Source organism: Opisthorchis viverrini (assembly GCF_000715545.1).
Source record: "Opisthorchis viverrini unplaced genomic scaffold opera_v5_26, whole genome shotgun sequence".
In the NCBI taxonomy this organism is placed as follows: Eukaryota; Metazoa; Platyhelminthes; class Trematoda; order Opisthorchiida; family Opisthorchiidae; genus Opisthorchis; species Opisthorchis viverrini.
In genome coordinates, this window is record NW_008751683.1 from 2,580,154 (window position 1) to 2,595,415 (window position 15,262).

At 45.0% G+C, this 15,262-nt stretch overlaps 1 protein-coding gene across 1 annotated transcript in view; it reads left to right on the forward strand.

The window, feature by feature from the left end:
• The window catches only part of T265_02300 (hypothetical protein), a gene marked incomplete at both ends in the record, with an annotated part of 19,808 nt that extends 9,475 nt beyond the window's left edge, over positions 1–10,333 (forward strand). Inside the window, 5 exons of the mRNA XM_009166504.1 lie at positions 1,767–1,904; positions 3,797–3,980; positions 7,576–7,758; positions 7,864–7,970; positions 10,004–10,333. Of these exons, the coding sequence (XP_009164768.1) occupies positions 1,767–1,904; positions 3,797–3,980; positions 7,576–7,758; positions 7,864–7,970; positions 10,004–10,087 (696 nt within the window). The remainder of the gene's footprint in view (positions 1–1,766; positions 1,905–3,796; positions 3,981–7,575; positions 7,759–7,863; positions 7,971–10,003) is intronic.
• Between the last annotated feature and the right edge of the window lie 4,929 nt (positions 10,334–15,262).

Genomic DNA, 15,262 nt, shown 5'->3' on the forward strand with positions numbered 1-15,262 from the left:
GACTTGAAATGGCCTGAAGGGAAACGAACTGTCAAGCGTGCGCGCACCATTGATCGATCGGAATCAAGTGGTGTGCCCCAGAAAGAACGGCATTCTTGAATTGTGGCTCTCCACCGGTGGCTGATGACCACGTGGACGGGTATAGGGCTGATGACCACGTGGTCCAACGGGTATAGGACGGTTACCAAAGAGAATCATGGAATGACTGGGTAGGGTAGGTCAACCATAGACATTGATAGTGATTGAGGCATACAGTCAGTGATCGTCGTTCACCTGCTCCTTCGCTGAAAAGACGATGTTAATATGCGATACGAAAAAGTTCTTCAAATAGCTGAACTGGTCCATCATCTCAAGCGGGTCTCGGGCTATATAGACACTCATTGTATTTTCATTCCAGTCTCCTAAGTATCACCCGCACAAGCAGTTGTTTATGCTGACCGAATCCGGTGGTGAAATTTCTCGAACTCTCTTGTCGCGGACCATCGGATGCGTGACTTTTGCTGCGATCAAGCAGCTAAGTCCGTGCATGCCAAATCGATGTCGCACATTAGGATCCCTCCATACCGCTGGAAGTCCCAAATGATGTGGGTTCATGTGACGGAATCTCCGACTTAGAATGTGCAGAAATTATTGCCGTAACCCGACTGTTGCCCTGCCCTCGGGCTACCTTCGGGTGGTATCGCGTGTAGACACTGAAAGGTTGCTACAGATGAGTGATTTTTTAGACACCACAAGAACCTCGCACTAAACTTCTGAATTCTTTCTGGCAATTTGGAACGTATTTCGCATCTCCCAGCGGAAAAACGCCATTGTCTTACTGGGGGAGGCTGTTTCGACGCAACTAGTGTTGGTGATGAACAGAATAAAGGAATTCTGTGGCCCGTTTGCGAACATGAAACTGCGACATCTCCGTGGTGTCTGCCACTTGAGAGGAGGAATTTATAGTGTGTACACTTCAATCTGTACTACCCTGATGAAATGTGGCCTTCATACACAGATGACCCTGTGTTCATTCATATCTGATCATCGGCGCATACAAAGTATTACCTTTATTTGGTGAGAAAACCATGTCAGCGACGAAGTTGCTCTCCGATGACCATTTCGCTAGAAAACCCTAGCACCCGTTTTTGTCGTTTTGGGCTATGTTATCCAAATACTTGCTCGTCGTCTGTCTTGGCAGGCGCTTTTCGATAAGCCAGAATCTACCCATAAAAACAATCTGAATGGTAGAAAATGACTCAACGCTGCAGTGTCAATACCCCTGTAACCCACATTGCGTCAGTTATTCTATTCTACTCGATTGGCGCCCAAAGAAGATCTGGTAATTCTTGGATGATAGCCAATGATGTAATGGTACAGAGCTAAGCCCACTGGCACAGATGTCGCTACGTTTTTCTACAGAGCTAAGCCCACTGGCACAGATGTCGCTAGGTTTTTCCCTGACGTAGGTTTTTCGTTACCTGTTACGGGGCACACTTGCCTATCACGATATATATATATATATATATATATATATATATATATAGTGAGCACCCGCTCGTTATTGCACGTCAACGTCAATTTTCAAGATATCGGTGTAGCTGGTGAAACACGCGGAAGCATGCTAATATTCACCGGGGCTCATAAAGTGACCGATCACTTCGCTTGGTTGGTCGCCATACGGAGTATTTAGTTTCATTTCACATTCTAGCACGTGTTCTGCATGTGATGCATTTTGTATTGTCCAGCACCATTCTCTACGGTACTTGTGCTCCTTTTCCCCTCAGGTCTATTCCCAAAGCTACTTGGGTCTGGGTTTAATGTCTGCGAGGTTCTCCGTCCTGCACACCATATCGAAACGCCTCCCAGCCTTACTTGCTGTTACACAGGAGCTCTATACACCTTGCTTCCCTCCAAGTGCTTCTGTAAGTATTTCAATCACGCGATATCTTCTATGTTCCTTTGCAATGCATATTTGTGTGGTGACCAGAATCATCAAGTGGCTTGTATTATAACGCATGCTTGAGTAACTACGCAAATTATCCTTCTTGTTGGTTCTTATGCAACATAATCTCATGGATTAACTGATGGAAAGGTTCATAATGCGCGTCCTTTCTGCGAGCTGATCTTTCTCTGCTTTTGTTATTAGAAATCACCAGAATGAATCTTATTGGTTCTGTGAAAGAAAGCACGCGCGGTAGCTACTTTTTTGCTGCCTATCCTACTGCAGCAGGTAATTTTCTTCGCCAATTTTCACTCCGGCACCCAACTAGTTGCATGTTCGGTCACATGATAGAGGAGCTTTCTGGTCACGTGCCGAGGCACTGTTTTAAACCCGCTTTTATCCTTTTACCACAGTGGGTGGTTTGACAGGTTCAGAAGCGCGCCAAACCTTTTAAGGACCGTGTGCCTGAAAATGGTTTTGGTCACATCATGTGCCCACTGGTTGCTTATTGTATTGGAGCTTGATTTTTTACCCGTCAAGTGAGTCTAACTCAGGACAATCCAAATTGCAGTTTTTAGGGTAGAACGCTTCGCGAAAATATCTAGGTCACTCTGGGCACAGGCTTTTGAAATCGCGGACGAATGCCGCGTTCCATAAGTCTAGCTTCTGTAGCCTAAGGCTTAGTTTTTATCAGCACAACGGGAAATTGAAATCGGAGCATGGTCACAGATTTGAATTGTCTATGGGCTCGAATGAGGCGGAAGTCGGGTCTAATGCTTCCTCGCTTTGATGTGGACGAAGCAGAATAATTTCAAGACAAGATATGTGAAGACAGATCTCTCAGATCTCGCAACTATCTACTTCTAAAATTACCAGAACCGACACATCGAAAATTCATATGGCCTTGGTCTTTGGGAACTTCTGATAGGGACGTTACAGTGCAAGCTTTCGTCACCATTTTTGTCGAGCAGTCCAACACGGTTGCATTTGTCGAATTATTCATGAGTGACTGATATCTAAACGAATTTCGCTGGTCATCACTGGTTTATCCGTCGGATTGCTTCTTGTGACTGAAAGACAATACTTTGTACAGGACTGAATTTGGTAATGCGTGCATGCTGTTGATGTCGATTTGGATTCCAGAGTATAAAATCGGCGATGAAACACGGACCGGTCACTAGCAGCTACCAGTCGATATAAATCTGATTGAATAAGAGTGAACATTGACATCAACTCACATATTTCTGGCTACGCAGGGAAAATCAATTCCCTTTCGAGTGAACCACTTGATTTTGGCTTGGAAGCGTTTCAAATCTGCGCACATAACCGCCACCATGGCATATCTGTCGAGTTTCAGGTCCTCACACGTTTAAAATAAAAGTTACAATTAGCAAAATACACTCATTTGAAAACCAATTTGGTTGTGCGGGAGGCTAACCTGGAATCCAGTTGAATCTCTCATTTATGAGCAGTGTATTACGTTAACAAAAGTTGCAATTCTCCACAATACCGAAACTCTTAGGATTTTCGATTTGGAACTTTGTTTCTCAACTAATCATAGATAGGTCCGTTGGCTACTTTTGGTCGTTTGTTTTAAGCGGTCTAGCCAGCGCAGCACACTACTATCCCTCATGTAACATTAGGACATCCATATCTGGTTCGTGGCTTTTCCTTTTGGCGCCTGGAATTGTTTGGGGCCCAAGTGTCGGGCACTACGCTTCGAAGAAGACCGCATGTTTGTCTTACTTCCTCTTGATCATACACTGGCACATTTTGGCATTTTTTCAAGGCATCTCCCTCTTTCCTTGACTCCTTTGCTCACCTTCTCCAAGATATATTCCCATCTCTTTTGTTTATCGTCGATCTTTACAGGTCGACTGGTCCCACGCTGGACGAAACTGGAAGGTCAGACATCTCCCGTGGAATCAATCTGAAGGCCTTTTGCTCCAGCAGGAATTGAAGGATGCCACTGCCTCACTGGAATTAAACCCAACGCCTCGCATCTTAACTTCGTGCTACGCATTTGCAAGAAGCGTTCTGCGCGATCCTGTTGATGGTACGTTTCCTCATCTAATATTGTCGGGTTTCGACTTCTTACATTTCTGTTAAGCCTTCATCAATCCCCAGAGGAGCTACCGTTTAGATAGTTATGTTTCCATCGGAGCAAGCTGAGTCACCTGTAGCAGATAACGTGAAAGGGCAAACAAACTGTGTCTAGCCGCACAACACTGCTTATCGAATATCATTTTACCATGTCCGAAGGCACGCCTCCTTTCGTGATTTGGAACTCACAGTCGGCTAATGACGGTCAACGTCCTAATAAGCACTTCAGGAGCCTCTTTCTCATCTATGGAACCCGGCGAATTCTACCTTTGGTGGCAAATTAAGTTCTCAATTTGAGGTCAAGTGGGAAGTAACCACCTGAATATCACACTCTATACCACCTCTACACTACCATATACGTCTGTTAGGTCGGGTGACATTCCCATAATGGGACATAATCGCCATTTTCCATCGCTACAGTCGCATTCTAAATTTCATCTTCCTCAATTAGGGACATGAATCAAAGCAAAGCCACTAGGTGACCTATATGTAGACCACAAGACTCCTGAGTTTCCCGCCAGTTTTCTATTTCGCCATATCCTTCAAAAGTACACGTTACTTTCTTCTCACTGTTCCATTTCTTTGTGCTGTCTAGAAAACGGACAAAACGCATCACTAACCGATGAACGCCTTCAAGCAACAGAATTGTATCGATTTGTTAGTTCAGTACATGAGCATGTCGCTGTTGTGAATTTACAGGAACGTGTTTGCTTTGGTTCTGTCTATTCACACATACCAACTTCTGGTGGTCCGTTTATCCGTATTGGTTTCCTTTTGGACTACGTACATTTACCTCTCTAAAGGTGACCCTTCCATTGAGTGGAGACTACCCAATGGAGTCCACAACAAGCGCACGGGAATTTGGAACTGTATTTTGGCGTCCATCTTACTCAGCTACATTCACTTCTAACCTGTTTGCAGGCCAAACAATTTCCACCTAATTACGGTCCTCGTAGATGGTACGTTTAGGAATAAATGGAATGGACATCCATCATATTATAACGAGGAGACTGACTGCCAGGTAAACCACTTATTGCAGATCGCCAATCATGCAAACTACAGGCCGGTCTGGCTACGGGCGGAATTCCAACTCGTGTTACTCAGTATTAGCCTATCCGGTGGTTCTGCGTACTTGATGGGTTTCTTGTTTGTTTCTGTGTGCTTTTGCTCAGCGGAACATCGGATCGCGCTGCATGTTTATTTGTTCGACTGCTCCAAACGTTCCTCATCCGTTGAGCTTCAGTACGGTACTGTGTCACGCTGCGCTTGGATTACAAAACTTCGGAACCAGTATTCGTTCGACCTCTGCCTTTCTCTAAGAGTGGTTCGGACGGGTTACTTTATTCGGAATAGGCCCAATTGTTCCCAACAAGCGACATCGGTTTGCCTCTTTACCCCGTTCACATGTTTTTATCTTGAACACGATATACGCAAAACAGCCTGACGACCATTAGTGTATAGCAGACAAGGTCACCTACTGACGGCTGGGTACGGGACAGACGACGAAGCTCACACCAGAAGTAACCCGCTAAGCTGACTGCCAGCCGCATGTGGATTCCGGCTGCTGTGGATTCGTTCACCGATAATGCAGAATATAAGGAGTCAGTCACGTTTGGGAAGCCACTTCAGTCTTCAGAAAATGTATTGAGTTAGTGTAATAACAAAAACGGTCGGATGGGATGACAACAATTAATGACAGGAAAAGGGTCATATAAATATCTTAATAAAGTTTGGCATGCTAAACACACCGTGACCGAAGCCGGAAACACATCTGTGTCTAAACGTGAAATGGCCACAAAAGCTTTGTTGCGCGGTCCACCGGAAGAAATGGAATGCGACTTACCCCAGAAGTAAGGACGTTGCTAACCCAAACAAAATCCTGTGTGGATTTCCCCACACTACGGTCCTGCTTACATACATTGGACTTGGCTCCTTTATTAAGTTTAGCCGTACACCATATACCAAAACTAATCTTGATTTGTGTTCTTTTCCACTCGTATTCTTAAGGTGTGTGCTTGCTGCTGGCCCCATTTTTCCCAGAGCATGACTAGTACATCATGCTGTCTGATCGGACTTCTCTGGATAGTGGCCTACTAAAGGGAATCGGGACAGCTGCGCATCGAAGGTGATAGTCTTGATGCAGGAGCGTCACCGGTTGCGCATCTGGCGCCGTTGGTGGCCCGTGTTGTGTCTTGGATTCCATCCAGAGAGATGAATGCTGGCAAGGCAGCTGAGTTTACTGGCCAAGCATTTCACATTTCGTTGCTAATTTATAACTTGAGCGCCTTCCTGTGGCTTTCACTCAGTCTGGCAAAAGGAACTGTGCGAGGTCAACGGTTTTTAGATATGCGCAATGCGAATCCTGATCAGCATAACCTATGGAGTGCGATAAGCTCGTCCATCGTTTGATTACCTCTTTCAAACCACCAGCCTCGTCTCTTTGGCTAATCCAGTATTCCTACCAAATCCGACTAATTATCGGGAGAAAACTGGGGTTAGATGTTGTCACTTTTGTTATTATAGTAGACATAGATCAAACTGTCGGCTGGGTGAACTTATTTAACCAAACTGATGTCGCACGGCATCCTTACGTGTTTTACTAAGCTGATTGCCTTCTGGATTCCAGGTGTGGTTTCATCTTCTACCAATGCAAATGCGATCCGAATGAATCTGTCTACCACTTGGGTTGACTCTTCAGTAAGCACTAGACTTGAGTTTGATTCCACTCAGTTTCACGAAAACACGTAACACTACAAATTTGAAGGGTATATCGATCTGAACGGCAGGGTTAATTTGGTGTGAATGCCTGAGGAATCTCATCCAAGAAACAATATCGTCCGCTTATCCGATGTCTTCGAGCGCATGACCTGGAATCAGCTGGAGCCCAGAGGTGTCAGAGACAGAAGGCGGAGGTTTTAATGGTCTGTCAATAACAAAATTGAAGAGCGTGGCGTTACCTGGCACAACTTGACTTGGGCACGCATACTTTTTAGGTAATACATCTAACATCAGTAAACATTGCTATGGTTTTTGACGACCGACAGAATCAGAAGAAGAACACCTGCTGTTCGTCGTCAGGGGGGTATTAGTGTTCCAATACCTGCCCTAAATTGGAAATGCATTCGGCGCACCCGTAACTGGGTCGATAGCCAGGCGAATTCTCACGTGTTTGGCTCATGGTGATCGACGAACTTGCGCAGGACAGTACCAAAGAACAGCACATTGGACACAATTACTTTCGGCCGACCCATTGATGATCTTCTCAGGTTTCTCCCCACTCACTGGAAAAGCTGAAATTGCAAAAACGCGTAGTTCGATGCCACCACGAAGTGTACAATAAACCTCACTGGAAACCCGAAGGACTCACTCTGGTGTGTTTTATGTGCCGTAGTTTAAAGTCACTACTCGTTCGACGTAACAAGGTTATAGGAAAATTCGGTTGTGTTATCCAGTTGGCTTAGTAAAGTGCACATGTTATTGGTAATTAGGTTTGCATGTTACCTGCAACCAGTCCTCTAACTTCCCTAATCTTTCTTACCTCGCTTTAGGTGACTCTGCTTCCCCTGTCTACGCACCGCATGCATTCGTTATACATCGCCCCGAGGGCATTGCTGACCGAGAATTCTACGCCTTTTCGTATATTTTTGATCTCGCCTTGCACGTTGGTCTCATTCAAGATCACTCAGGCGGCCAGGTGACACTTGCTCAGTTCCGCGATGCAGCCGACAGAGGTATGTCCGCTATTTTAACTGGGTTGTTAACTCTAAACCGCTGCGAAACAGCCGATTCTGAACCCTAATCATGATACTTTTTCGTTCATCTTGTGTGCATTCTAGTCTGTTTGAAACCCAATCCAGAACAGCCGTTTGAGTGCATGGATTTGACTTTTATCACTGCCCTTCTCCACGACGGCTACGGCTTTCCCTGGCATAAGAGCATCACGGTAAGAATGTTTTTCTCATTCAATCCCAATCACTGTCATTTCTGTTTGGAAACATAACTGTATCGACGCGCGTCCCAGTTTAGTTCTTCAGTACGCCGGCTGGACTGGTTAAAGTCGTTCCACACTGTGGAGACCTTTTTGAAAGGGATTGGATTTTCTTGATGGCCAGGCTGAACAAAAATAACTTCTTGGAGACCGGTCTATCTATGATGGATTGGTTGTTTGTATCTTTCAGCTAGCTTATTTTACTGATTGACTGAGGGTTACTTGTACCACTCATAACACGCAGCCAAGTGACAGACAGCTTATCGGCTTCCGCTGGAAGTGAAACAGAGAATAGCTAAGCAAGCTTGCTCGGTTTATTCACAAATAGGAGTCATAATGAGTTCACAACTGGTAAACGGGTCTCTAATAGGTTGTTGTAATTTTTCCGTTCGACAAAGGTCCTCGCACTGTCTGCTGCCCTGATGTCCTGTCACACTGTGTGGACGAGTCAACCGGCCTGCTCCAGAAATTGTTACATCTTCAAAATCGTTTCGCTTCCTCGATTTCCCGGGGGTCCCGGTAGTCATTTGTCCGCGAGCCAGCTCAAGCCATGGCATTTCCTATTATCAATAATATTATTAGCAGAGCCGAACGGTTATCGCATCGAGGCAGAATTTATATGACAGGATAGTCACATTTGCTCGTGCAATGACGGTTTCTTATAGTCGCCCTCTTCCGTCATCCTGGCCTGTTGATTACTCTGTGGGCGAAGAACTAATTCACGCTTTTTTGAAGCATCGCTTTCACAAATCCATCATAATTTCGACCCTAGATCAATGGATGCTGTGCACAAAATTTTTCCTGTAGTTCTCCACATGATTACAAGCCTGCGATGCAAGCGGGGGAATTTCTAGACTCAAGTTTTGATGAGTATGAGTCATACTGCTACTGTATAAGCACCACCTGTGTGTCGAACCGTCTCTTGGGTTTGGGTTACCTAGGAACTAGTGGAAGCTCCGACGGTATTCTCTTTGGGGGTCGTTTTCAACGTTAATCACAATATACCCGGTGAATCTCCATGAGGACGCTGCCAATCACTTAGCGATTCGATGCAAATATTTCATCCATAGGTTACTCTTTGGTTTGGTTTTGCGGGGGTTTATCTGTTGGAGAAAGAAATTTCTGATGGAATTTCTTTTTCGTGAAGCGCCCATTCTCGGCTCATTTCAGGATGCATTTCGAATTCAGCCATGTTAGACAATCACCAAATCGTTCAGTCCGTTTGTGAAACGCGGTAGGTCGATGGCTCCGCAGGACCCAGCGAGAGAACGATTTTTTAAAACGACCTACGAGCGGCAACATCTGAAGTGATAGATATCTGAATGAAGTTCACAGGCCTCATCGACTCTGTTGAGTGGCGGAGTTGGCTGTAGATGGCATGTGTATCTGTACTCAGTTCGTCCATTTGTTTTGGCATCATACTCGTACTCCACAGTACAAGTTACTACATTTTACCTTACACCGTAACTGTTCACTGTATTTGCTCGATTGGAACAGTGCAATGCACGGAAGGGTTAATTAAAATATATGTTGGACCCGCATTGTTGCGGCCCGGGTACCGTTGACGTGACAAGATGTTCGCAAGCCCTCACTGAGGAGATCAAATAAGGTAGGGTTCAGATATTCTCACGTACACGCATGTCATATTTTGAATGGCAGGGGTTACCAGAACATACGCGTACTTTAACGCATAGTGTAGAACCACACGGGGGGTCTTTGTTTAAGGGTTAAAGAATGGTTGTGAGGATACGCTTCTGACGCCATAGATTGCCCCGTGGTATATCACATTACACGATATCGGACTTCGGTGGCAAAATTTTCGATACCATCTTGTTGTACGGCTGTCTTGCTTCATCCAATTCGTATTGGATTTTCGACTCAGAGTTTTTTTTTAATTTAGATTTGCTTACTTTGTCAAGCTAACCAACGCGAGACGATGCATTCTGCTGTGCTTTCAGTAGTATTTTGTCTCCTCTTCTTCCGTTCAGCTACAAAAGAAGATCAAATCGTTTGAAGTCAGTTGGGGCTTGGGAGCTTTGTTTGCTGAACTTTCAATGCGCCGTCGTTCATGAGACATCCGATTCACTCCTAGCGTTTTCAACCTCATGTCCGACCGTTTTGTCTTCTCCCTAACCCTATCTGTCTTCCACTGTCTCTCCATTACGTTGTTTCACTTACGCTTATTTTTTTTCAAATATCTTGGCGTGTGTGTATGTCCCACACCCAAACTAGTCTTTTTTGTGCATCTACTACTTCGGGCTTTCAACTTTCAATACAGTGGACATGAATGTGGTGAGAACAATAAATATTGTTTGTGTCAAATCATCCAACCAGTTGTGCCGTTTTTTTCACTTTTCCTGGTGGGTCTTCCTTTGTGGGGCGGGAATCAGTTGAAAAACACCGCAGACCCCCGGTCGTCCACATCATGCGACACGATGGATATGTTTGACTACGGTTCATCCAAACGGTTACATTAGTCTGATCCTTTGAGGCACGCTTGTGGAGCAACGTGAAATCAAATGCCGCAGTGCTGGAATTGGACCTAGCGGCCGTACTTGGTTTTGCTTCAAGGGGGAGGTGCTATGTATACATATAAACAGCGATCTTTCAGGTCCCATTTGGAAGAGCTGTTTCATGAGCTCTTCGGGGCAAGATCAAATGTCAGTGTACGGCGCCGTGAGAGTTGTACGAAAATTTGTTACAACTGGTCGGTAGCAATATCATTTTGCAACCATTTTACTCACCTCGCCAGGAGCAGCAACCTGAGAATAATTTGGTTAGACAGCAGCGGTGAGTAGGAGATCCGTCTATCTTGGTTCCATTGGTGTTTGAGATGCGTAGGTATTCACCGATACCTGTGTCGTGATGGCGGACTAGTAGCTTGGATAGGATAACCTAGCTTGGGTTTCCTCAATAACGTCGAGGGTGTCGAGAAATACACTCATTTGCAAATCAATTTGGCTTTCACGGGAGACTCAATTGAATCTTTCGTTTATGATGTCCTCCAGCTGAATGTGCTGCACACAGGTCGCCTCATGATTCAGTTGGCACGATATTCGAGATATCGCAGTATATTTTCATTTAGGAAACTACTCGAGGAGTTTTCAGCAACCCACTCAACCCTGCACTGACGTCACCTCGATTGGTGATGAAACGTTTGCAATCCAACTGCCAAGCTCGGCGAACAGACCACCAACCGAAGTTATAGAATATCATAAACGAGAGATTCAATTGAGTTTCCCGTGAAAACCAAATTGATTTGCAAATGAGTGTTTCTCGAAAACGGTGCAATTTAGGTTCAAGTAGATCATAAGGTTGACGGAAACTCGGGGACTGCGCCTACCTGATGAGTCCCAAGAAGGGTGAAACCGGTCGTGGGTTGTCGAAGAGTTTTCAGCAACCTTGTGAGTAGTTTCCTTTATGAAAAGTCGAGGTTGGCTTGAAACAGCTAAGAAGCCATCGACCAGCCGGCTTTCAATCTATAGCACGTCCTCCGGAACTGTCATGTGGCCCTTGAGACAGTCGGATTCATGACGTATTTTGTGGAATAAAATGACGGGCTCTACAGGGTATAAAAACATTAGAAATCGGGCCGGGACCGCATCCTGTTGGTTCTCTTGAGGAGTGGCCTACTCAGAGTACTACCTTCTGATAGCTTGATGCACCAGAGTTGTGGTAAGCCACAAATGAGCATGGGACACCGGAACAGGATCTATTGTATATGAGTTTCCCGGTCCGGGCATAAAAGTGTCCAAGCGTACTTCTCGGTTCACTGGTGTTCGGTATGTACAGTACGAGCATCACAAGTGAATTGTTAGTTTTGAGTTTTCCGTTCACATCTGTTTGATATTCAAAAGTTGCATGGATGTCGTTCAGTGTAGGTGACGCAGAAAGTAAGTAGGTCGTACGAAAGCCCAACATCTAATCACCGTCAAGCTTTATGTGCGACAAGTGGCGTTCCTACACGTTAATCAAGGCCCTAGGTGTTATTGTGCCACCCCCATTGAGATACGAGTCCGGGCTTGATTATTTTGAAGTGAAGACTAAGCAGGTACGAATAGAGTGATCATGTGACGTTTCCCCAAAGGGGCAATAAAAAATGGACAACATGCGAATTCAGCTGCCGGGCATCCCTTTAGAGAGAACAAATTTTCGTTTTTCAAGGTGTGAACTCAATTTGGGGTTATGACGTTCAGGAATATCTGAACTCTCATTAATTTGGCTTTTGGGCCTGGAAAACCCCACACGTATTCCATCCATATTGTGAGCGCTCGATTCGTCACTCAAATGAGTTTTAGTTGGTGAGTTTGGAACCCATAAAAAAGGCGGATCACAGGACCGATCCATTCCCGCTCCATAAAACCGTTAATCGGTTCAACTGAGCTTTAGTCATAGATCGATCCCGTCTCTCCCTATTTGACTTGGTTAAGCTGAGACCGTTCTTGTTGTAGTCGTGCTTAAATTCAGATCACTTGAAAGCTGGTGATTGATTCACTGTTCTCTGACAGCATTAGCCGATGTCACGTTTTAAACCAGGCCGCTTCTATTGATTAAAATGACGGCATTTAGGGTATGAATTGCGGCATTCTTTCCATCATGTATATGAATTTAATGTACGATGGTTGGGCACATGCCTGGTTCTGTTAGAAGCCGTTAACAGAGCACTTCCTAAGCTTCCGGTCTAAATCTTGTGTTCAAGATATAAGAAGAGTATTCGTTGCATATAGCGATGAGGCTTCTTTTGGCTCTCTGCATTTCCTCCAGCGCTATTCACAAGGCCTGAAACATCACTTTGTGTGGCACATTGATTTTGTTACCTGTTTCTGGTGACTTAGAGCAGTGATTATCGATCGTGAGACAGACCTTGGACAGGATTGTTGAACATTACGTTCCTGGTGCTTGTTTCAGTAATTGGGTTTGCGCATGCAACAATCAGTATTGAGCAACCCTGGACATGAATCCAGTGTGAACTAGAAGGCCCAATAAACAATAGAAAATGAATGCAACCGATTGCAAACAAGGCATTCTTGCTTCGAAAGAAATTCAGGTCTGATTGACTTGATCCGACAATGGACGTATCTAAGAGGTGTCCAGGACGGGACACAAAAAGTCCAGGTTATTAGTGCACAGGTGACGATATCCACAAATAAATTAGGTGTATGCACTAATAAAAGTCACGTCGGGCTCACCAGTTATTAGTGCACAGGTAGTGATAGCCATAATACAAATCAGAAGGTGTATGTGTGCACTAACAGAAGTTTTTAGTATTTCTGTGACGCGTATAAAAATAAATACAGTGCGAAAATGGGAGCAAGTCAAAAAGGGAACTTATCGTATATGAGAGTCCCTTGTTGGAAGTCCGGACGGCGGGAACGTGTTTTTCTCCGCAGTTAGACTGCTACACGTACTCCATGGTTGTCCGTGGACCTGTGGAGAGGTTGACGTCCTGCTCCGTGCGCGCGCGTGAGTCTGTGTCCTGACTGGGTTCGGTTTCCCTTTATGTAGGTCCCAGTGGGTATACGTGGGCGCGTCGGCACATGAGTGGTTGCTACGCTGACTAGGCAGTGCAGACAATCGATTTCCGATGAGTCAGCTTAATGCGACGTGTTTGTGCGTGTGAGAAAAAGACAAGCCTCGCGATCAAGTGAGCGACTGTGAGTTGAACAGTCAAGTATGTGGGTGACTGGGTCGCTACAAGGTAACCAAACGGAGTTCAGTTCGGTGACTGGTGTTTCCGTGCATTTTTACGCTGGTGATGCACATCAAGGAGGAACATTGTCGCTCCCCCTTGTTTTCCAACCAGCTGCTCAAGAGCGAGGCCCGTAAAGTCGACCAACAAAAAATATAGGTGAAAGAAAAGCAACGACCAAATGTTATATTTTTCCAGTAGGTTCACTCGGCAGTTTTTTTGTAGAAGCCATCCCACTACTTCATTATTATAATAAAACAGATATCAAAGGCGTTAGATACAACTACTCCGTGCTGAACTTTCATGTGTTCAAATGCGGAGCAATGAACTGCACGGTTGCGAAGGTTGCGTCTTGGACACGTGATAGGTTGGCTTGAGGGATCGGCAAGATGCGACCTCCACTGGTATTTACTCGTGGAAGGGGCAGTAAACATGAACAATGTCGTATATATCCTGCATCAGGGAGTGAATCTTTACTTGTATCTAGGTGTTTTAACCAGTCATTAAGAAAGCCTAATGAGATTTCCGTTCGTCGGATATCAGTGTAATCGATATCCATCGTTAGTACAGTTGTAACCTGTCATCTGGTCAGGGACAGAGTAATATTTTTTACACCCTTGGCAAACGAAAACGAGAACCATTAACCTGACGGCGAAAACAATGGGAGAACCGTATAAGTATCGTACGTTGCCTTGCCTCATTTGCTGAGTTTTTTAGTCGGTGTTAAAACTGATCTATTTTGACATTTGGGACGGTGCGCGTATTTTCGGCCAACCTATCATCTAATCAGGAAAATCCCATGAACACTGCAGCAGAATGTATTGCGAAACTAATCGTTTAGCATGACAGTGGAGAGTATAGAGCACTCCGGTTGTGGAGAAGTTAATCAGTGCCCTCAGAACGGAAGATGCCTATTCGAGATGTATGTTTCATTTGGCAAGCGAGGTCTGTCTGTGCGAAGCACTTTTAAACTGTTTCCTGATGGAACCTAGTGTGTATATCACGAATCTCCTTCCAGTTACACACTGTGCAACTCAGCCATGGGCGGCTGGTTAACAATATGACTAGCGTGCATTTAAACAGAATAATGAACGACTCTTTCGGCCGCACCCTTCTTTCCAATTGATATGGTGTTGCGTGTCACTGAGTGAGTAGTTTTTACAAGAAAGACCCACCAATATTTTGCGTGTTTCCTCTTCTGGATATTTTGCTTCCTTAGTTATTAATATATCCAACTGCTGTCCCTGTTCCAGTGCCGGAAATAGACTCGTCGACGAGGAACACAACAGCTTTATTATAAACAAACGAGTGTAGGGTACAACCGCCTTGTGCTGTACAGTGAAGGGCACTGTCTGACCTTGATCCAAGGCTGTCTGATCGGCGTTTATTTGAGTTTAAGGGTCTCAGTAGATTTCGGGCAATCTGGGATAATCTTCAGGAATCCGACATTCTTGACAGCTATGCGGAGGAAGAGAGATCACTTCACTGAGCTTCTTAGAGGACCCTCTGTCACCTCGGGTAGCAAGCGTATTTGCTCTAAACTCCGTCAGTCTGAACT